Here is a 21,785-nt window from a genome sequence, read left to right as displayed (position 1 = left end):
GAGATTGTTAGTATAATCATGCATTGTTAACATTGTTTGTATTTTTATCGTACATTCTACAGAGATTGTTAGTATAATAATACATTGTTTGTATTATTGATCGTACATTCTACAGAGATTGTTAGTATAATCATACATTGTTGAAATTGTTTGTATTATTGATCGCACATTCTACAGAGATTGTTAGTATAATCATACATTGTTAACATTGTTTGTATTATTAATCGTACATTCTACAGAGATTGTTAGTATAATCATACATTGTTGACATTGTTTGTATTATTGATCGTACATTCTACAGAGATTGTTAGTATAATAATAAATTGTTAACATTGTTTGTGTTATTGATCGTACATTCTACAGAGATTGTTAGTATAATTATACATTGCTAACATTGTATTATTGATCGTACATTCTACAGAGATTGTTAGTATAATCATACATTGTTGACATTGTTTGTATTATTTATCGTACATTCTACAGAGATTGTTAGTATAATCATACATTGTTAACATTGTTTGTATTATTGATCATACAGTCTACAGAGATTGTTAGTATAATCACACATTGTTAACATTTTTTGTATTATTCATCGTACATTCTACAGAGATTGTTAGTATATTCATACATTGCTAACATTGTTTGTATTATTGATCGTACATTCTACAGATATTCTTAGTATAATCATACATTGTTAACATTGTTTGTATTATTGATCATACAGTCTACAGAGATTGTTAGTATAATCATACATTGTTAGCATTGTTTGTATTATTGATCGTACATTCTACAGAGATTGTTAGTATAATCATGCATTGTTAACATTGTTTGTATTTTTATCGTACATTCTACAGAGATTGTTAGTATAATAATACATTGTTTGTATTATTGATCGTACATTCTACAGAGATTGTTAGTATAATCATACATTGTTCACATTGTTTGCATTATTGATCGTACATTCTACATATATTGTTAGTATAATCATACATTGTTAACATTATTTGTATTATTGATCATACATTCTACAGAGATTGTTAGTACAATCATACATTGTTAACATTGTTTGTATTATTGATCGTACATTCTACAGAGATTGTTAGTATAATCATACATTGTTAACATTGTTTGTATTATTGATCGTACATTCTACACAGATTGTTAGTATAATCATACATTGTTAACATTGTTTGTATTATTGATCGTACATTCTACAGAGATTGTTAGTATAATCATACATTGTTAACATTGTTTGTATTATTGATCGTACATTCTACAGAGATTATTAGTATAATCATACATTGTTGACATTGTTTGTATTATTGATTGTACATTCTACAGAGATTGTTAGTATAATCATACATTGTTAACATTGTTTGTATTATTGATCGTACATTCTACAGATATTGTTAGTATAATCATACATTGTTAACATTGTTTGTATTATTGATCGTACATTCTACAGAGATTGTTAGTATAATCATGCATTGTTAACATTGTGTGTATTTTTTATCGTACATTCTACAGAGATTGTTAGTATAATTATACATTGTTAACATTGTTTGTATTATTGATCGTACATTCTACAGAGATTGTTTGTATTTATTGTATAGAACATTACAAATAATATTGTAATATTTAAATCTTTACATCTAACAGTGTGTAGAACATTACAAGTGTCGGTTTTCCTCCCTCTATAATATTTAAATGTTTACATCCAACAGTTTGTAGAACATTACAAGTGTCGTTTCTCCTCCCTCTGTAATATTTAAATGCTTACATCCAACAGTGTGTAGAACATTACAAGTGTCGTTTCTCCTCCCTCTTAATAGTTAAATGTTTACATCCAGCAGTTTGTAGAGCATTACAAGTGTCGTTTCTCCTCTCTCTGTAATATTTAAATATTTACATCCAACATTGTGTAGAACATTACAAGTGTCGTTTCTCCTCACTCTATAATATTTAAATGTTTACATCCAACAGTGTTTAGAACATTACAAGTGTCGTTCTCCTCCCTCTGTTATATTTAAATGTTTACATCCAACATTTTCTAGTGCGTTACAAGTGCTGTTTATTTATTTACGAATCTCGCATTTATATTTTGAGAAGTTTCGACGCCATATTGAACTGTAAATGATTACCTCTACTGAAAATCGTTTAATGGTTATTATTTACAATTGTTCTCAGGACCATACCTCGTAACTTTACCAAGATATAGTTACTTCATTTAGACAGTTACAACTCTTCTAGTAGGAGGTTTTATTACCAGAGGAAGATATAAAAGTTTGCCACTTTAAGTTTGTTTTGAATTTCGCGCGAATAGCGGGATTTACTTTCACATTATAACGTCCTCACTGTTGAAAGGACGTGAATGTTTACTAGAAAAGTGACTGAAATCCTCGACCCTCTGATTACGAGTCTAACGTCTTAACCACAGTTAAATAATTATATATTTAAATTAAAGAACGAGCCTCTTACTGGTCAGACGAAAAGTAATGAACATTGTTGGCATTGTATTTTCTAAAGACATCTGTTATGGGTATTAAAACTTTAAAATAAAGTACAAGTTAACAAAGAAGATATTAACTGAAGATAACCTAATAATGTCGAATCATTGTTTTATATTTTATTTTAATTATAGTTTTCATCCTCATACCAGCCGTGTTGAGAGACATTGTTACTTCAAGTGGGTTTCTCGTCGTCATGAATTTTAACATTGTGGTTGAATAACGCGAGTTTTTTAACAAGCGATTTTGAATTAATGGCCAGACTTTTTGAAATCGCTGAAATTGTGGTAAAATCTTAAGTGAAATACGCTGCTTGATTTCCATTAGAAAAATATCGTTTACGTAGTTCTTAGTAATTGCTTTTGTTTAACAATAGTTTTTCACGCTGAAAAGTAAATATAAAATGTTGTTTTTTTTGGGAACTTAATAGATGAGCTCTAAGGTGAATACCGCACTAGTAATAAAACTAAGGTGAATACCGCACTAGTAATAAAGCTAAGGTGAATACCGCACTAGTAATAAAGCTAAGGTGAATACTGCACTAGTAATAAAACTCTTAAAATGTTTCAATTGATTCTTTTTAATCTCGTTTAATTTGCGGTTTTAAGTTTTACCTTCTGAAGATGCGTGGGATCAAATACAACAGAGACCAACAGATGGTGGTAGCGGATACTGTGTTGAAGCAGCCAACGCAACCCGATTACTTGCGAATAAGAAAACTTCGGTACAGTTGACGACTCGAGACGACTCTCCTGGTAACTTAATCTCAAATATCCGTCTATAAATTTAAAATTAATTGTATTATTATCGCATGGTTCGTGAAGCGAAGTTAACAATACAAGTGTGTGGTAAATTTGAGAGAAAACGAAAATTATGTGAAGATAATATAACAGTGGTTATCGAACATTTTAGTATAACACACTTAAGCCTAATTTCTTTAAAAAACTACTGTTGATTTGTAATATGTAAGAGTATTATAAAGTGCCAGTTAGTATAGAATATACATATGTGTTTAAAGCTGTTGGAATTTTTCAGAAACTGATCATTTTTATAATGAATATTTTTATGTAAGAGAGAAAAATATTTTGAATTTTTATACAGATTTCCACGTTAAACCTAAAATTAAGGATCAAGAAAGAAACACCAGTGTTCATTCCAATAAGTCATGTACATCGGATAGTGAGAAAGGTAGCTTCTTATTATTGACTCCATGTCAGTTAGCCATAATTTTATTATTTAACTCTTGTCAGTTGGCCCTAATATTATCATTAAAACAATGCCACGTAAGGGTCCTTGTTATTATTAAACTCTTGTCAGTAGGTTCTAATCTTATTATTAAAACCATGTCATGTAAGACTCCTGGTTATTATTATACTCATGTCAGTAGGCCCTAATATTATCATTACATCCATGTCACGTAAGGCTCCTAGTTATTATTAAATCCATGTCACCTAAGGCTCCTTGTTATTATTAAATCCATATCACGTAAGGCTCCTTGTTATTATTAAATCCATGTCAGCAGGCTCCTGTATCTGCAAATACTGTTATAACGTACAAGCTTTGGCGCCCCCTGAACTATATGTTTTATTACATTATCTTTCTTTAGAATGTAGTGATGGGTGGGAAGTTTCGCCAAATTATTGAACTTTGAACTTTACACTGGCCAGAGCCACACGACATCGTTACAACCCATGTCGCCAAGTCTACTCATACTCTGACGATCATGTATTTTGACAGTATTCTGCAGGATACCCTGAGCGTAGTTTCCATTACAAAAAGCTACGTCTTAGCTGTCAACCCAAAGTACAACAAACACCCTGCTTGCTTTATATAATCCGTCTTTTGTACGAAGTCAAAGGCATCACAGAGTCAATTTCAACCGTCCAATTGCACAGAAATATTCATAAACGCTGTTTCAGGCACATTGACCATTATGTTTTCGTATGTAATAGCATCAGTAAACGTTTCACTCTCCACCCGCGTGAATTATGCCACTTTTGAACGAATTTGTCGTGAAAGTAACTTGTGCTACTTTTCAAGACGGACATCCATCTTGAATACCTTGTTACTGGTGCCTCACGTGGACTGCTTTTTCTCTTATTTCTTCTGTGTATTTTAAAGTTTCATTCATTGTGCTTGTCAAAAAACAAGTCGATGGTTTTGCAGGTTTGACAACGGGCTTTGTTGCATGAACTAAACTTTCAAATAGAATTCCTCTCATTATCAGTTTAAACTCAGTTGTCTCCTTCCAAAAGAGCAAAACAAGGATATCCTTCAGAGTTCTGTTTTGTTGTTTTTTTTGAAGGAGACAACTTAAACTTCTGGAAATATATGTTTCGGACGATCGTTAAACAGAAGGAAATGAAAATGTTTTTTTGTTTTTTTCAGAATTCGCCAAACGTTTCTGATTTTAAACTGGTAGATAATAATGCAGTCTATTTAAAAGTTTAATATTACTTTGATTTAGTATTTTTACCGCTGAGTGTTGTTAGCCTTTTGAATCTGTCAGTTGATTTCAGTATCTTCATATCCTCTTTGTAACATGGTTAGTTTTAGATCCTAAGTGTGTTTTCTGTTCATCTCAGCATATTTTCTTTAGTCTAAAAGCTTGACTGTAGGTAATGTTTCATTTAGTGTAAAAGGGGTGACAACTGTTATAATGAAGGTATTGCGGTCTGTCTGTAGGTGTTTTTGTGCAAGTCAGTTTATAGTGAAGGTATTGCAGTCTGTCTGTAGGTGATTTTGTGTAAGTCAGTTTATAGTGAAGGTATTGCAGTCTGTCTGTAGGTGTTTTTGTTCAAGTCAGTTTATAATGAAGGTATTGCAGTCTGTCTGTAGGTGTTTTTGTTCAAGTCAGTTTATAGTGAAGGTATTGCAGTCTGTCTGTAGGTGTTTTTGTTCAAGTCAGTTTATAATGAAGGTATTGCAGTCTGTCTGTGGGTGTTTTTGTTCAAGTCAGTTTATAGTGAAGGTATTGCAGTCTGTCTGTAGGTGTTTTTGTTCAAGTCAGTTTATAATGAAGGTATTGCGGTCTGTCTGTAGGTGTTTTTGTGCAAGTCCGTTTATAGTGAAGGTATTGCAGTCTGTCTGTAGGTGTTTTTGTGTAAGTCAGTTTATAGTGAAGGTATTGCACTCTGTCTGTAGGTGTTTTTGTTCAAGTTAGTTTATAATGAAGGTATTGCAGTCTGTCTGTAGGTGTTTTTGTGCAAGTCAGTTTATAGTGAAGGTATTGCAGTCTGTCTGTAGGTGTTTTTGTGCAATTCAGTTTATAATGAAGGTATTGCAGTCTGTCTGTGGTGTTTTGTTCAAGTCAGTTTATAGTGAAGGTATTGCAGTCTGTCTGTAGGTGTTTTGTTCAAGTCAGTTTATAGTGAAGGTATTGCGGTCTGTCTGTAGGTGTTTTTTGTCAAGTCAGTTTATAGTGACTGGTATTTCAGTCTGTCTGTAGGTGTTTTTTGTCAAGTCAGTTTATAGTGAAGGTATTGCAGTCCGTCTGTAGGTGTTTTGTTCAAGTCAGTTTATAGTGAAGGTATTGCGGTCTGTTGTAGTGTTTTTGTTCAAGTCAGTTTATAATGAAGGTATTGCAGTCTGTCTGTAGGTGTTTTTGTTCAAGTCAGTTTATAGTGAAGGTATTGCAGTCTGTCTGTAGATGTTTTGTGCAAGTCAGTTTATAGTGAAGGTATTGCAGTCTGTCTGTAGGTGTTTTGTGCAAGTCAGTTTTATAGTGAAGGCATTGCAGTCTGTCTGTAGGTGTTTTGTCTCAAGTCAGTTTATAGTGAAGGTATTGCGGTCTGACTGTAGGTGATTTGTGCAAGTCAGTTTATAGTGAAGGTATTGCAGTCTGTCTGCAGGTGTTTTGTGTCTCGTCAGTTTATAGTGAAGGTATTGCAGTCTGTCTGTAGGTGTTTTGTTCAAGTCAGTTTATAGTGAAGATATTGCAGTCTGTCTGTAGATGTTTTGTGCAAGTCAGTTTATAGTGAAGGTATTGCAGTCTGTCTGTAGGTGTTTTGTGCAAGTCAGTTTATAGTGAAGGTATTGCAGTCTGTCTGTAGGTGTTTTGTTCAAGTCAGTTTATAGTGAAGGTATTGCGGTCTGACTGTAGGTGTTTTTTGTTCAAGTCAGTTTATAGTGAAGGTATTGCAGTCTGTCTGTAGGTGTTTTTGTCTCAAGTCAGTTTATAGTGAAGGTATTGCAGTCTGTCTGTAGGTGTTTTGTCTCAAGTCAGTTTATAGTGACGGTATTTCAGTCTGTCTGTAGGTGTTTTTGTTCAAGTCAGTTTATAATGAAGGTATTGCAGTCTGTCTGTAGGTGTTTTTTGTTCAAGTCAGTTTATAGTGAAGGTATTGCAGTCTGTCTGTAGGTGTTTTGTCCGTCAGTTTATAGTGAAGGCATTGCAGTCTGTGTGTAGGTGTTTTGTTCAAGTCAGTTTATAGTGAAGATATTGCAGTCTGTCTGTAGATGTTTTGTGCAAGTCAGTTTATAGTGAAGGTATTGCAGTCTGTCTGTAGGTGTTTTGTGCAAGTCAGTTTATAGTGAAGGTATTGCAGTCTGTCTGTAGGTGTTTTTTGTCTCGTCAGTTTATAGTGAAGGTATTGCGGTCTGACTGTAGGTGTTTTGCGCAAGTCAGTTTATAGTGAAGGTATTGCAGTCTGTCTGTAGGTGTTTTTTTGTTCAAGTCAGTTTATAGTGAAGGTATTGCAGTCTGTCCAGGTGTTTTGTCTCAAGTCAGTTTATAGTGAAGGCATTGCAGTCTGTCTGTAGGTGTTTTGTTCAAGTCAGTTTATAGTGAAGGTATTGTGGTCTGTCCAGGTGTTTTTTGTTCAAGTCAGTTTATAGTGATGGTATTGCGGTCTGTCTGTAGGTGTTTTTGTTCAAGTCAGTTTATAATGAAGGTATTACAGTCTATCTGTAGGTGTTTTTGTTCAAGTCAGTTTATAGTGAAGGTATTGCAGTCTGTCTGTTAGTGCTTTTGTTCAAGTCAGTTTATAGTGAAGATATTGCAGTCTGTCTGTAGGTGTTTTTGTGCAAGTCAGTTTATAGTGAAGGTATTGCAGTCTGTCTGTAGGTGTTTTTGTTCAAGTCAGTTTATAGTGAAGGTATTGCGGTCTGACTGTAGGTGTTTTGTGCAAGTCAGTTTATAGTGAAGGTATTGCAGTCTGTCTGTAGGTGTTTTTGTTCAAGTCAGTTTATAGTGAAGGTATTGCGGTCTGTCTGTAGGTGTTTTTGTGCAAGTCAGTTTGTGAAATTTATATTTTTAGAAAAACTGTGACGTCAGACAAGTTGATCTACATGGGCAAGTAATCACAGATGAACATGACTGTTTTGTTAAAAGGAGTTTGAACCCACGTGTTTTACTAACATCATGAATATATTTATGAAAAGTTTTGGATGTGCCCATCGCGAGTGATGAAACTTGGTTTTAGCGGTGTGAGTCCATTTAAGAAAGAGATATTTTTATTCTGAACACGTATAATTTGTACACACACAACAAGAGAAGGACTGTGCTGTTTTATTAAGTCACTGCTGCACTGTGCTGTTTTATTAAGTGACTGCTGCACTGTGCAGTTTTATTAAGTGACTTCTGCGCTGTACTGTTTTATTAAGTGACTGCTACACTGTGCTGTTTTATTAAGTGACTGCTGCGCTGTGCTGTTTTATTATGACTGCTGCGCTGTGCTGTTTTATTAAGTGATCGCTGCGCTGTGCTGTTTTATTAAGTGACTTCTGCGCTGTAATTGTTTTATTAAGTGACTGCTGCACTGTGCTGTTTTATTATGATCTGCTGCGCTGTGCTGTTTTATTAAGTGACTGCTGCGCTGTGCTGTTTTATTAAGTGACTGCTGCACTGTACTGTTTTATTAAGTGACTGCTGCGCTGTGCTGTTTTATTAAGTGACTGCTGCAAGTACTGTTTTATTAAGTGACTTCTGCGCTGTACTGTTTTATTAAGTGACTGCTGCACTGTGCTGTTTTATTAAGTGACTTCTGCGCTGTACTGTTTTATTAAGTGACTGCTGTGCTGTGCTGTTTTATTAAGTGACTGCTGCACTGTGCTGTTTTATTAAGTGACTGCTGCACTGTGCAGTTTTATTAAGGCGACTTCTGCGCTGTACTGTTTTATTTAGTGACTGTTACACTGCGCTGTTTTATTAAGTGACTGCTGCACTGTGCAGTTTTATTAAGTGACTTCTGCGCTGTACTGTTTTATTAAGTGACTGCTACACTGTGCTTTTTTATTAAGTCACTGCTGCGCTGTGCTGTTTTATTAAGTGACCGCTGCGCTGTGCTGTTTTATTAATGACTTCTGCGCTGTACTGTTTTATTAAGTGACTGCTGCACTGTGCTGTTTTATTAAGTGACTGCTGCGCTGTGCTGTTTTATTAAGTGACTTCTGCACTGTGCTGTTTTATTAAGTGACTTCTGGAGTGTGCTGTTTTATTAAGTGACTGCTGCACTGTACTGTTTTATTAAGTGACTGCTGCGCTGTGCTGTTTTATTAAGTGACTGCTGCACTGTACTGTTTTATTAAGTGACTTCTGCGCTGTACTGTTTTATTAAGTGACTGCTACACTGTGCTGTTTTATTAGTGATCGCTGCGCTGTGCTGTTTTATTATGACTGCCGCGCTGTGCTGTTTTATTAAGTGACTTCTGCGCTGTAATTGTTTTATTAAGTGACTGCTGCACTGTGCTGTTTTATTAAGTGATCGCTGCGCTGTGCTGTTTTATTAAGTGATCGCTGCGCTGTGCTGTTTTATTAAGTGACTGCTGCACTGTACTGTTTTATTATGATCGCTGCGCTGTGCTGTTTTATTAAGTGATCGCTGCGCTGTGCTGTTTTATTAAGTGACTTCTGCGCTGTACTTGTTTTATTAAGTGACTGCTGCACTGTGCTGTTTTATTAAGTGATCGCTGCGCTGTGCTGTTTTATTATGATCGCTGCGCTGTGCTGTTTTATTAAGTGACTGCTGCATTGTACTGTTTTATTAAGTGATCGCTGCGCTGTGCTGTTTTATTAAGTGACTGCTGCAAGTACTGTTTTATTAAGTGACTTCTGCGCTGTAATTGTTTTATTAAGTGACTGCTGCACTGTGCTGTTTTATTAAGTGACTTCTGCGCTGTACTTGTTTTATTAAGTGACTGCTGTGCTGTGCTGTTTTATTAAGTGACTGCTGCACTGTGCTGTTTTATTATGACTGCTGCACTGTGCAGTTTTATTAAGTGACTTCTGCGCTGTAATTGTTTTATTTAGTGACTGTTACACTGCGCTGTTTTATTATGACTGCTGCACTGTGCAGTTTTATTAAGTGACTTCTGCGCTGTACTGTTTTATTAAGTGACTGCTACACTGTGCTTTTTTTTTAAGTCACTGCTGCGCTGTGCTGTTTTATTAAGTGATCGCTGCGCTGTGCTGTTTTATTAAGTGACTTCTGCGCTGTAATTGTTTTATTAAGTGACTGCTGCACTGTGCTGTTTTATTAAGTGATCTGCTGCGCTGTGCTGTTTTATTAAGTGACTTCTGCACTGTGCTGTTTTATTAAGTGACTTCTGCAGTGTGCTGTTTTATTAAGTGACTGCTGCACTGTACCTGTTTTATTAAGTGATCGCTGCGCTGTGCTGTTTTATTAAGTGACTGCTGCACTGTACTGTTTTATTAAGTGACTTCTGCGCTGTAATTGTTTTATTAAGTGACTGCTACACTGTGCTGTTTTATTAAGTGACTGCTGCGCTGTGCTGTTTTATTAAGTGACTGCTGCGCGCTGTGCTGTTTTATTAAGTGACTTCTGCGCTGTAAATTGTTTTATTAAGTGACTGCTGCACTGTGCTGTTTTATTAAGTGATCGCTGCGCTGTGCTGTTTTATTAAGTGATCGCTGCGCTGTGCTGTTTTATTAAGTGACTGCTGCACTGTACTGTTTTATTAAGTGATCTGCTGCGCTGTGCTGTTTTATTAAGTGACTGCTGCAAGTACTGTTTTATTAAGTGACTTTTTGCGCTGTAAAATTGTTTTATTAAGTGACTGCTGCACTGTGCTGTTTTATTAAGTGACTTCTGCGCTGTACTGTTTTATTAAGTGACTGCTGTGCTGTGCTGTTTTATTAAGTGACTGCTGCACTGTGCTGTTTTATTAAGTGACTGCTGCACTGTGCAGTTTTATTAAGTGACTTCTGCGCTGTACTGTTTTATTTAGTGACTGTTACACTGCGCTGTTTTATTATGACTGCTGCACTGTACAGTTTTATTAAGTGACTTCTGCGCTGTAATTGTTTTATTAAGTGACTGCTACACTGTGCTTTTTTATTAAGTCACTGCTGCGCTGTGCTGTTTTATTAAGTGACTGCTGCGCTGTGCTGTTTTATTAAGTGACTGCTGCGCTGTGCTGTTTTATTAAGTGACTTCTGCGCTGTACTGTTTTATTAAGTGACTGCTGCACTGTGCTGTTTTATTAAGTGACTGCTGCGCTGTGCTGTTTTATTAAGTGACTTCTGCGCTGTAATTGTTTTATTAAGTGACTGCTGCACTGTGCTGTTTTATTAAGTGACTGCTGCGCTGTGCTGTTTTATTAAGTGACTTCTGCACTGTGCTGTTTTATTAAGTGACTTCTGCAGTGTGCTGTTTTATTAAGTGACTGCTGCACTGTACTGTTTTATTAAGTGACTGCTGCGCTGTGCTGTTTTATTAAGTGACTGCTGCACTGTACTGTTTTATTAAGTGACTTCTGCGCTGTACTGTTTTATTAAGTGACTGCTACACTGTGCTGTTTTATTAAGTGACTGCCGCGCTGTGCTGTTTTATTAAGTGACTGCCGCGCTGTGCTGTTTTATTAAGTGACTTCTGCGCTGTACTGTTTTATTAAGTGACTGCTGCACTGTGCTGTTTTATTATGACTGCTGCGCTGTGCTGTTTTATTAAGTGATCGCTGCGCTGTGCTGTTTTATTAAGTGACTGCTGCACTGTACTGTTTTATTAAGTGACTGCTGCGCTGTGCTGTTTTATTAAGTGACTGCTGCAAGTACTGTTTTATTAAGTGACTTTGCGCTGTACTGTTTTATTAAGTGATCGCTGCGCTGTGCTGTTTTATTAAGTGACTCTGCGTTGTAAATTGTTTTATTAAGTGACTGCTGTGCTGTGCTGTTTTATTAAGTGACTGCTGCACTGTGCTGTTTTATTAAGTGACTGCTGCACTGTGCAGTTTTATTAAGTGACTTCTGCGCTGTACTGTTTTATTTAGTGACTGTTACACTGCGCTGTTTTATTAAGTGACTGCTGCACTGTGCAGTTTTATTAAGTGACTTCTGCGCTGTACTGTTTTATTAAGTGACTGCTACACTGTGCTTTTTTATTAAGTCACTGCTGCGCTGTGCTGTTTTATTAAGTGACTGCTGCGCTGTGCTGTTTTATTAAGTGACTTCTGCGCTGTACTGTTTTATTAAGTGACTGCTGCACTGTGCTGTTTTATTAAGTGACTGCTGCGCTGTGCTGTTTTATTAAGTGACTTCTGCACTGTGCTGTTTTATTAAGTGACTTCTGCAGTGTGCTGTTTTATTAAGTGACTGCTGCACTGTACTGTTTTATTAAGTGACTGCTGCGCTGTGCTGTTTTATTAAGTGACTGCTGCGCTGTGCTGTTTTATTAAGTGATTGCTGCACTGTACTGTTTTATTAAGTGACTTCTGCGCTGTACTGTTTTATTAAGTGACTGCTGCACTGTGCTGTTTTATTAAGTGACTGCTGCGCTGTGCTGTTTTATTAAGTGACTGCTGCGCTGTGCTGTTTTATTAAGTGACTACTACCCTGTAAAACAACAACACATGTGGTTCCCATTGTCCAAGGAATAAGTCTATAGGCCCGGCATGGCCAGGTGGGTTAAGGCGTTCGACTCGTAATCTGAGAGTCGCGGGTTCGAATCCCCGTCGCACTAAACATTCTCGCCCTTTCAGCCGTGAGGGTGTTATAATGTAACGATCAATCCCAGCATTCCTTGGTTAAAGAGTAGCCCAAACGTTGGCGGTGGGTGGTGATAACTATCCACCTTCCCTCTAGCCTTACACTGCTAAATTAGGGATTGCTAGCGCAGATACTCCTCGTGTAGGTTTGCGCGAAATTCAAAAACGAATAAACAATAAATCTGTTTGTATGAAATAATCAGATATGGATTTCATAATACCAACAATTAAAAATAGAAATAAGTCGCTTCTCTACTTTGTTTCTGGAAACTACACAATGGGCTATGTAAGCTATGCGCCTTATCGCTTAGCCAATATGAGTAAATTAACATCAAAATAAAAAACTCATAAACTGATTTATAATGATAATAAAAAATCGAATCTCGTTTTGCACTTGCTGTAGGTACTACAGTGAATAACATAATTTATGATTGTTAGTTGTATGAAATGAATCATCTTCATTTCGTTTTACTCAGCCGAAAACCTGGCAGGACCAACTCACAAGAGTACAACAAGAGAGACGAAACTTCTTGGAGCGTTGAGTCAAGGAAGTGACATAGACGATAAGTCTGTGGCGTTAGGTATGATGACAGGTTTACTGAACGTGTCTGGTTTGTGGATGTTAGATGTGCTGTAATTTCAATAACAACAACTGTTCCTGTTACTCTCAGAATTTCGTTTCTGTCTCATTCTTTGGTAGAAAAACTGAACTAAACTTTAAACTAAATGGTCTATAAAATAATCTGGTATGTGTGAAGACTTAGGTTAACATACAGTGATATTGTGAAACTTAGCAATTATATCATCGGTATATCCTTAACATGCTGCCAGAAGACTGGTAAACCTGTGTAGACACTGGTAGTTTAGTAGGTTATTCTGTAACAATGTGTATGTATCTGAGATTGTCGTTGTATTTAGTATGAGGTCCAAGTGACCAATATTTATGTATTTCGTGAATAATCTGTATGATATATCTGTAACAACATGACAAGGGGATGTACTTGGAGTCCGTACAAATATCTGTAATAATATAACAAAGGGATGTACTTGGAGTCCGTACAAATATCTGTAACAACATAACAAGGGGATGTACTTGGAGCCCGTACAAATATCTATAACAACATAACAAGGGGATGTACTTGGAGTCCGTACAAATATCTGTAACAACATGACAAGGGGATGTACTTGGAGTCCGTACAAATATCTGTAATAATATAACAAAGGGATGTACTTGGAGTCCGTACAAATATCTGTAACAACATAACAAGGGGATGTACTTGGAGTCCGTACAAATATCTATAACAACATAACAAGGGGATGTACTTCGAGTCCTTACAAATATTTGTAACAACATAACAAGGGGATGTACTTGGAGTCCATACAAATATCTGTAATAACATAACAAGGGGATGTACTTGGAGTCCATACAAATATCTGTAACAATATAACAAAGGGATGTACTTGGAGTCCTTACAAATATCTGTAACAACATAACAAGGGGATGTACTTGGAGTCCGTACAAATATCTGTAATAACATAACAAGGGGATGTACTTGGAGTCCATACAAATATCTGTAACAATATAACAAAGGGATGTACTTGGAGTCCTTACAAATATCTGTAACAACATAACAAGGGGATGTACTTGGAGTCCGTACAAATATCTGTAATAACATAACAAGGGGATGTACTTGGAGTCCGTACAAATATCTGTAATAATATAACAAAGGGATGTACTTGGAGTCCGTACAAATATCTGTAACAACATAACAAGGGGATGTACTTGGAGTCCGTACAAATATCTGTAATAACATAACAAGGGGATGTACTTGAGTCCATACAAATATCTGTAACAATATAACAAAGGGATGTACTTCGAGTCCTTACAAATATTTGTAACAACATAACAAGGGGATGTACTTGGAGTCCGTACAAATATCTGTAATAACATAACAAGGGGATGTACTTGGAGTCCATACAAATATCTGTAACAATATAACAAAGGGATGTACTTGGAGTCCTTACAAATATCTGTAACAACATAACAAGGGGATGTACTTGGAGTCCGTACAAATATCTGTAATAACATAACAAGGGGATGTACTTGAGTCCGTACAAATATCTGTAATAATATAACAAAGGGATGTACTTGGAGTCCGTACAAATATCTGTAACAACATAACAAGGGGATGTACTTGGAGTCCGTACAAATATCTGTAATAACATAACAAGGGGATGTACTTGAGTCCATACAAATATCTGTAACAATATAACAAAGGGATGTACTTGGAGTCCTTACAAATATCTGTAACAACATAACAAGGGGATGTACTTGGAGTCCATACAAATATCTGTAACAATATAACAAAGGGATGTACTTGGAGTCCTTACAAATATCTGTAACAACATAACAAGGGATGTACTTGGAGTCCGTACAAATATCTGTAACAACATGACAAGGGGATGTACTTGAGTCCGTACAAATATCTGTAATAATATAACAAAGGGATGTACTTGGAGTCCGTACAAATATCTGTAACAACATAACAAGGGATGTACTTGGAGTCCGTACAAATATCTATAACAACATAACAAGGGGATGTACTTCGAGTCCTTACAAATATTTGTAACAACATAACAAGGGGATGTACTTGGAGTCCATACAAATATCTGTAACAATATAACAAAGGGATGTACTTGGAGTCCTTACAAATATCTGTAACAACATAACAAGGGGATGTACTTGGAGTCCGTACAAATATCTGTAATAACATAACAAGGGGATGTACTTGGAGTCCATACAAATATCTGTAACAATATAACAAAGGGATGTACTTGGAGTCCTTACAAATATCTGTAACAACATAACAAGGGGATGTACTTGGAGTCCGTACAAATATCTGTAATAACATAACAAGGGGATGTACTTGAGTCCGTACAAATATCTGTAATAATATAACAAAGGGATGTACTTGGAGTCCGTACAAATATCTGTAACAACATAACAAGGAGATGTACTTGGAGTCCGTACAAATATCTGTAATAACATAACAAGGGGATGTACTTGGAGTCCATACAAATATCTGTAACAATATAACAAAGGGATGTACTTCGAGTCCTTACAAATATTTGTAACAACATAACAAGGGGATGTACTTGGAGTCCGTACAAATATCTGTAATAACATATCAAGGGGATGTACTTGGAGTCCATACAAATATCTGTAACAATATAACAAAGGGATGTACTTGGAGTCCTTACAAATATCTGTAACAACATAACAAGGGGATGTACTTGGAGTCCGTACAAATATCTGTAATAACATAACAAGGGGATGTACTTGGAGTCCGTACAAATATCTGTAATAATATAACAAAGGGATGTACTTGGAGTCCGTACAAATATCTGTAACAACATAACAAGGGGATGTACTTGGAGTCCGTACAAATATCTATAACAACATAACAAGGGGATGTACTTGGAGTCCGTTTCCAGGTAATGGAGACATATTAAGGGGGAACTGTGAATTGAATACAAATACATACATCTATATCCTCTATGAATAAAACGTTTCTCAGTTGGGGGCACCGTGGACACTCATTCTGTCATAAATATTATAGCACGACATTAATTCAGCTAGCGAGGATGTCACCTTTATACCCCACGGATTGTGAACACGCAGACCCATACTCCGACCCTGAGCGAGATCGGCCCACATTTAACAATAACTTTTCATGAAACAAACATTAAGAACAAACTAAAAATAACATTATTATTAGTTCGAAGATATAACGTTTGGGTCAAGGATATCAGAACAGTTGTCCAAGTGCCTCCAGTGAGTCTCACGCCGCTCGAGACGTTCCGATTGCGTAACTTTGTTAACAAGGCACGAGCTATTAATAGTTTTGTTTTTTTCCACGTCGGTCCACCCTTCACTATGAGCACCGATTACATATTTACTGAAAGAAAGAAGTAAAACTGTGTGATGTAGACTTAATTAAAGGATTTCTATAGCAGCTTTTAATACAAGGTAGGATTTAGTCATGTGAGGCTAATATCTACAGGGTGTTCGGAAAGTCACTGTGCAGTTTTGTAATCATATTTTATTCAGTCTATTTCAAGCCAGCAACTGATAGCGGTGTTTAGAAACAAAATACGAAGGATCCAGGCCTGTAATTGTAATTGTCATTCATATTTACCTCCTGTATTCTATATTGAAACATGTCTGTTAATAAATATATAAGTGCACAGTGACTTTTCGAACACCCTGTACTTGGGTATTTTAATATATTAGGTAATATTTCACCAGAAATAGAAAGTAATAATAACATTCTTCATCAGCAGACTGTAAACTCGCATCAACTAGTATTTCCAGCCCTGACCTGACCCCAGAAAATGAAATCCCCATCATGACCATTGGACCCACAGGAATCAAAAGAGGGGCTGGGCAGGTTTTTCCACCAAACACGAAGCTAGATGGAGGCAAGTCGTGCATGGTATTCTCAAATAACAGTCTCATAAGTATCTCAAATAACAGTGTCATAAATATCTTAACTGTGGAGAAAACTGTAGACAATACGTTTTGAACAATAACACAGTATAGTATGTAACACTTTTTGTTTTTCTTACATTTTCAAGTTGTTCTGCCTAGCAACGTTGATGTGACGTATAATGTTGAAAGCACTTGGAAAGGAACAATAACCAATTACAGTATTCTGAAGTGGAAATACTGAGTTAACCAAGCATATTTCGTTTCTTTGGTATTTTATGTTAAGTGGAAGCTTACTTAAATGGACGGCAACTGCTTATTGTGGAAATATGAGTGTACAGGACGACGATTAGAAGATCTTCCGCCTGAAGACGAAAAGCGGAACGAATACATTGTTGTTAAACGTAACCCTAAATAAAAAGTGTGTATACATTAACCACAAACCACTTGTGTAGCTACTGTACATTTTAATAACGTTCTCTGCTCAGTGTGTTTTATTTAATTACTTCATAATAATTTTCAAGTTTCAAACGATGCTATGGAACCCTTCAAATTTAAATATTCTTCTGTCAATTTCAGTTGAGACGCTAGGAGAAATAAAATTGGGATTTCTGTTGACCAAGGGTCAGTTAGAAGTAGAAGTCTTCTGTGCCTGCCAGTTGCCACTTTCATCCTTAGGTCAACCACCAGGTAATATGATAGAGGTCTAAGTTCCATATTAGGTGGTTATCTGGTTTAAGGATCAGTCAGTCTTGAACGTCGTAAAATATTTTCTGATTTTCTTAATTATAAAACTCATTGGAATAATTATATTTGAAAAACGTCTTAACAGTTTATGGCATTTTTACTGTTATCTTAAAGTTAACCTCAATGATATTGTAGTTACTCATTCGGTGAGTAGTAAGGAAGGGGTTGTACTTCTGGTGAACAGTGTGGCACATAAGAGATCTAGATAGTGAAGGTTTATTGTAAAGTGACAAGCTGAACAAAGGGTCAATTACGCTGAACCCATCACAGGATTCTAACCACGAATTTTAGTTTTGTAAGCCTTCGTTCTGGTCAATAGGCCATTACGAAAATGTGCTACAACTTAATTTCTTGGCATGTGGTAAATTAAAAGCTACAGGAGGGCTATCTGTGCTAGCCGTCCCTAATTTAGCAGCGTAAGACGAGAGGAAAGGCAGCTAGTCATTACCACCCACTGCCAACTTTTAGGTTATTCTTTTGTCAACTAATAGTGGGTTTGACCGTCACTTATAACGCCCTCACGAGCATATTTGATTCGAACCCGCGACCCTCAGATTATGAGTCGAGCGCCTTAACGAACTGGCCATCCTGAGCCACCCTAAAGTGTAGTAAACGTTGTTATAGCTGCATAAAAATAAGTAATTAAGGTTCTAATCATTGGCCATCTTTAACTGTTGGAAGATGAATTGATGAAGTGCTTGTTACAACTGTATTATGTGTTAGTAACTCGTGTGAACTATACTTTTAAACTAGTATTCAAAATTATACTAAACAGTAGTTTACCAAACAACTTGTACTTTTGAAAGTTTCACAACATTATCTGTTGTTACAGATACGTACATTAAAACCTACCTGAAGGAAGGAGAAAAACAGATGCAGAAACGTAAAACTCGAATTGTTCGCAGTACTTCAAGTCCGCAGTATCGTCAGACATTAAAATATAGTATGTCAGACATTCAGGGGCGCCATCTATTGGTAAGATATTTTAAAAATAATATTAAATGTTTTTTTAATAAAATGTTTAAAATAATGCCCCTCGCTAGTACAGTGGTATGTCTACGGATTTACAACGCTAAAATCATGGGTTTGATTCCCTTCGGTGGGCTCAGCAGATAGTCCGATGTGGTTTTGCTATAAGAAAACACACAGTTTAAAATAATATGTATATGCAACGTGTTACATGTCATTGTCATATAGTTGAGTATGTACTTATTATGTACGAGACAATAAGTTGCATTTAATATGAGAGCTTTCTTGCAAGTTTGGCCATACTGCTTTTATTTAATCATAATAGAATGTATCCATACGTTTTGATTTATGTCCTTCAAAATTATATAGCTATAGAAATTAGCAAATACATTATTTCGTTTTCCGTAAATGTTTTCTTGAATCAAAATATAGAGGGAGCTACTGGTAGCTCATAAGGCTGTGATACAGCGTGATGATACGATTGATCACTACACATTTTTATCGTTTTGTTATTAATAAAGAACACACTAAACATGTATGCACACGAACATACACTTGCAATAATCCTTCACGTTATACAGAAGTTTAGTTGTCTGGAGAGAAGTTTAAAGCTACGTATGGGATATCTGCGTTTGTAGCATTGTGAATCCGCAGGAAAAAACAAAAAAACAACAACCGCTGTGCCATTGGGGGGCTTGTACGAAGGTCAAAGGTTGCATAACACAGTGCTTGTTCCGTAAAGTCATATTTCTTTGGTCCAATTTCTGTCCTTCAGTAGCAACAGCATAATACTATCAAGAAGCACATATGCTTGTAAAAGTTAGTATGAGTTAAGAATTTATCTTCCTTGAATACGTTTATTTCGAATTATCGTCAAAGGGTAACCTGAGGACCGTAAGATACTGTTTTAGGACTGATCTGATTTATAAGTGCAATATCTATATGATTCTAGATCCTCGAGTTCTCTTGTGGTGATGTTGTGGAAACCATCTGTTTGTTCCAGCAATTAATCAAAGTTCAGCTATGAATTGAAAGCTATCTAGCAGTCCAATGGTTTTTTGTTTTTTTTTATAATTATTCTGTTATCTACATGAATAGGTGTGTGTGTGTGTGTGCTACTTGTTTTTCTTTGGTTGTCTTCACTCATTTTGCTTGTTGGGAATCCACTGGGTATCTATGTACCTCAGTACCACAAAATAAGTTATCAATTTACAGTTTGGTATCGTCATCAAAGGATCTATTTGTTGGAGAGTAAAATTATCAATATTCATCCTTTTTTCCAGAGTTTAAAAAAGTGATCAGCCTAAAAGGGCACTTTTAAAGCCCCTGTATAAATTACGTTGCAAGAGTGAAGATAACGAAGTAATCAGAGAATATGATGTGGACTAGGAAGTTTTTGGAAGTCACAGTGAGAGTTACATTTGCATTTTTAATCAGTCCCGAAACTGTAAGGATGACATGTGGCTATAGAAAATCCCACATGCCACTATATAACCTTTTAAAATGGGGTTTAATAGGTTTCATAAGAAATTAGAGTAGAATATTTTTATAAATATCTTTTGATTTGACGATCCTGCTTCAGTCTTGATATTAAGGCTTCTTAACCCTGAGGCACACTGATTGGTACTGTTTTTTATTTATCAATATTCTAAGAATTTTCTACAGGTGGAAGTTGCTAAAAAGTCAGAGGAGACTGAGGCTTCAGTTTTATTGGCTAAAACTTCTATCAAAGTGACCAACTAGAAATGAAGAAAAGACAACTAAATTTAAATATCTGTTACTTGGCTGAGGATATTTTTATACATGGTATATCTTTTCTTCTTTAGGTTATGGTATGGGAAAGACAAAAAGGCTTTGATCACAATCACCCAATGGGAACTGTAGAAATTGAACTCGGTCGTCTGGATCTGTCCAAGTCAATGATCTGTTGGTATCCTCTCTATCCTCTTCCCAGCCATGAGCCAGATTCTTGTGTGTCTCCATAATTACTCACATTACTTCAACAGCTGGTATTGTTGAAAAGAATTCCTGGGGGCTTACTCATAACAAAGTTCTTTTATTTCCATGAATCATACCAGTGGAGTCTTTCAAGAAATCTGGAGGCCAACTAATGATTCATAATGTTCCAAGTAATAGGTATAGGTTATAATATTTCATGACATAAATGAATGCTTTAACTGAAACATTGAAATGGTACACATGGAACATCTGACTGTATTGTTGCACGAACTTAGAATTATAATATTTTATAACTGAATGGTACATAAATGACCTTGAAGATAACCTTGAACATCTTTGCTCATTCTTTAATGTACACAGTCCCTCAGTGAAAACACACAGAATAAGAAACAGCCATTAACTACAAAAATAAACCATCGAAAGTTACTTGATTTCTATATTTCGTACATTTTGAGAAAAGTTGTATACAGAATATTCCGTGGGAGAAATTGTTTACAAAATCTCTCTACAACATATTGCCCAATGGTGTCTCTTTAGTTTGTAATATAATATTAGAATGGTGGTTGTGTTGTTGTAAATCATTCTAATTGACAGTTATTCTTGTTCCTCTTCATTCAAACATATTTAACAAGATTTGGGTCAGCTGCTCGTGGATTTTATAATCTCTGATAACTGGCCCTGGTAGCAACCTAAATGTTTGGTAACTGGGATTTGAACCTGCAACACTAGGTAGTTACAGTGTTGATTAAAAGACAATGAAAGATAAGAAAGACCACAGATATGGGTAAATTAGAGATAAGTGAAGTGTTTTATTGTACAATGTACTTTTCATAGTTATGACTAGACATTAGTGTTGCATTGTGACACATTTCCAAGAGGTTCTAACCATCAAGTTATTGTTTGGTCAACGTTTTCAATTTTTTCAAGTATAACTCCATTACGTGAAGAAAACAAAACTACATAAAGAAAAGTAAAATAAAATCACTGAATTTTTCTGAATGTTCTTACTTGTGTTTTAATTTAAAATAAAGTTGAAAATATGTACCTATTTTGTGAAAAGTTCTTATAACCTGTGTTTTTTTTGGAGACTACTTCTTGCCAGAATGTTTAAATTCTACAAAGGCAAAAATAAAAATATTTATAGATCATTATGTTGCAGTAACAAACAAAAT

The 21,785-nt window shown here is 35.7% G+C and overlaps 1 protein-coding gene across 1 annotated transcript in view; it reads left to right on the top strand.

Annotated features, from left to right (window-relative positions):
- The window catches only part of LOC143228447 (regulating synaptic membrane exocytosis protein 2-like), a 49,881-nt gene extending 28,185 nt beyond the window's left edge, over positions 1-21,696 (top strand). The window contains exons 9-15 of the mRNA XM_076459706.1: positions 3,116-3,262; positions 3,609-3,695; positions 12,926-13,030; positions 16,794-16,931; positions 17,518-17,628; positions 18,518-18,660; positions 20,481-21,696. Of these exons, the coding sequence (XP_076315821.1) occupies positions 3,116-3,262; positions 3,609-3,695; positions 12,926-13,030; positions 16,794-16,931; positions 17,518-17,628; positions 18,518-18,660; positions 20,481-20,639 (890 nt within the window). The 3' untranslated portion in view covers positions 20,640-21,696. The remainder of the gene's footprint in view (positions 1-3,115; positions 3,263-3,608; positions 3,696-12,925; positions 13,031-16,793; positions 16,932-17,517; positions 17,629-18,517; positions 18,661-20,480) is intronic.
- The last annotated feature ends 89 nt before the right edge of the window (positions 21,697-21,785 follow it).

The sequence above is a fragment of the Tachypleus tridentatus genome, chromosome 10, assembly GCF_004210375.1.
Source record: "Tachypleus tridentatus isolate NWPU-2018 chromosome 10, ASM421037v1, whole genome shotgun sequence".
Taxonomy (NCBI): domain Eukaryota; kingdom Metazoa; phylum Arthropoda; class Merostomata; order Xiphosura; family Limulidae; genus Tachypleus; species Tachypleus tridentatus.
This window is presented reverse-complemented; position numbering and strand designations above follow the sequence as displayed.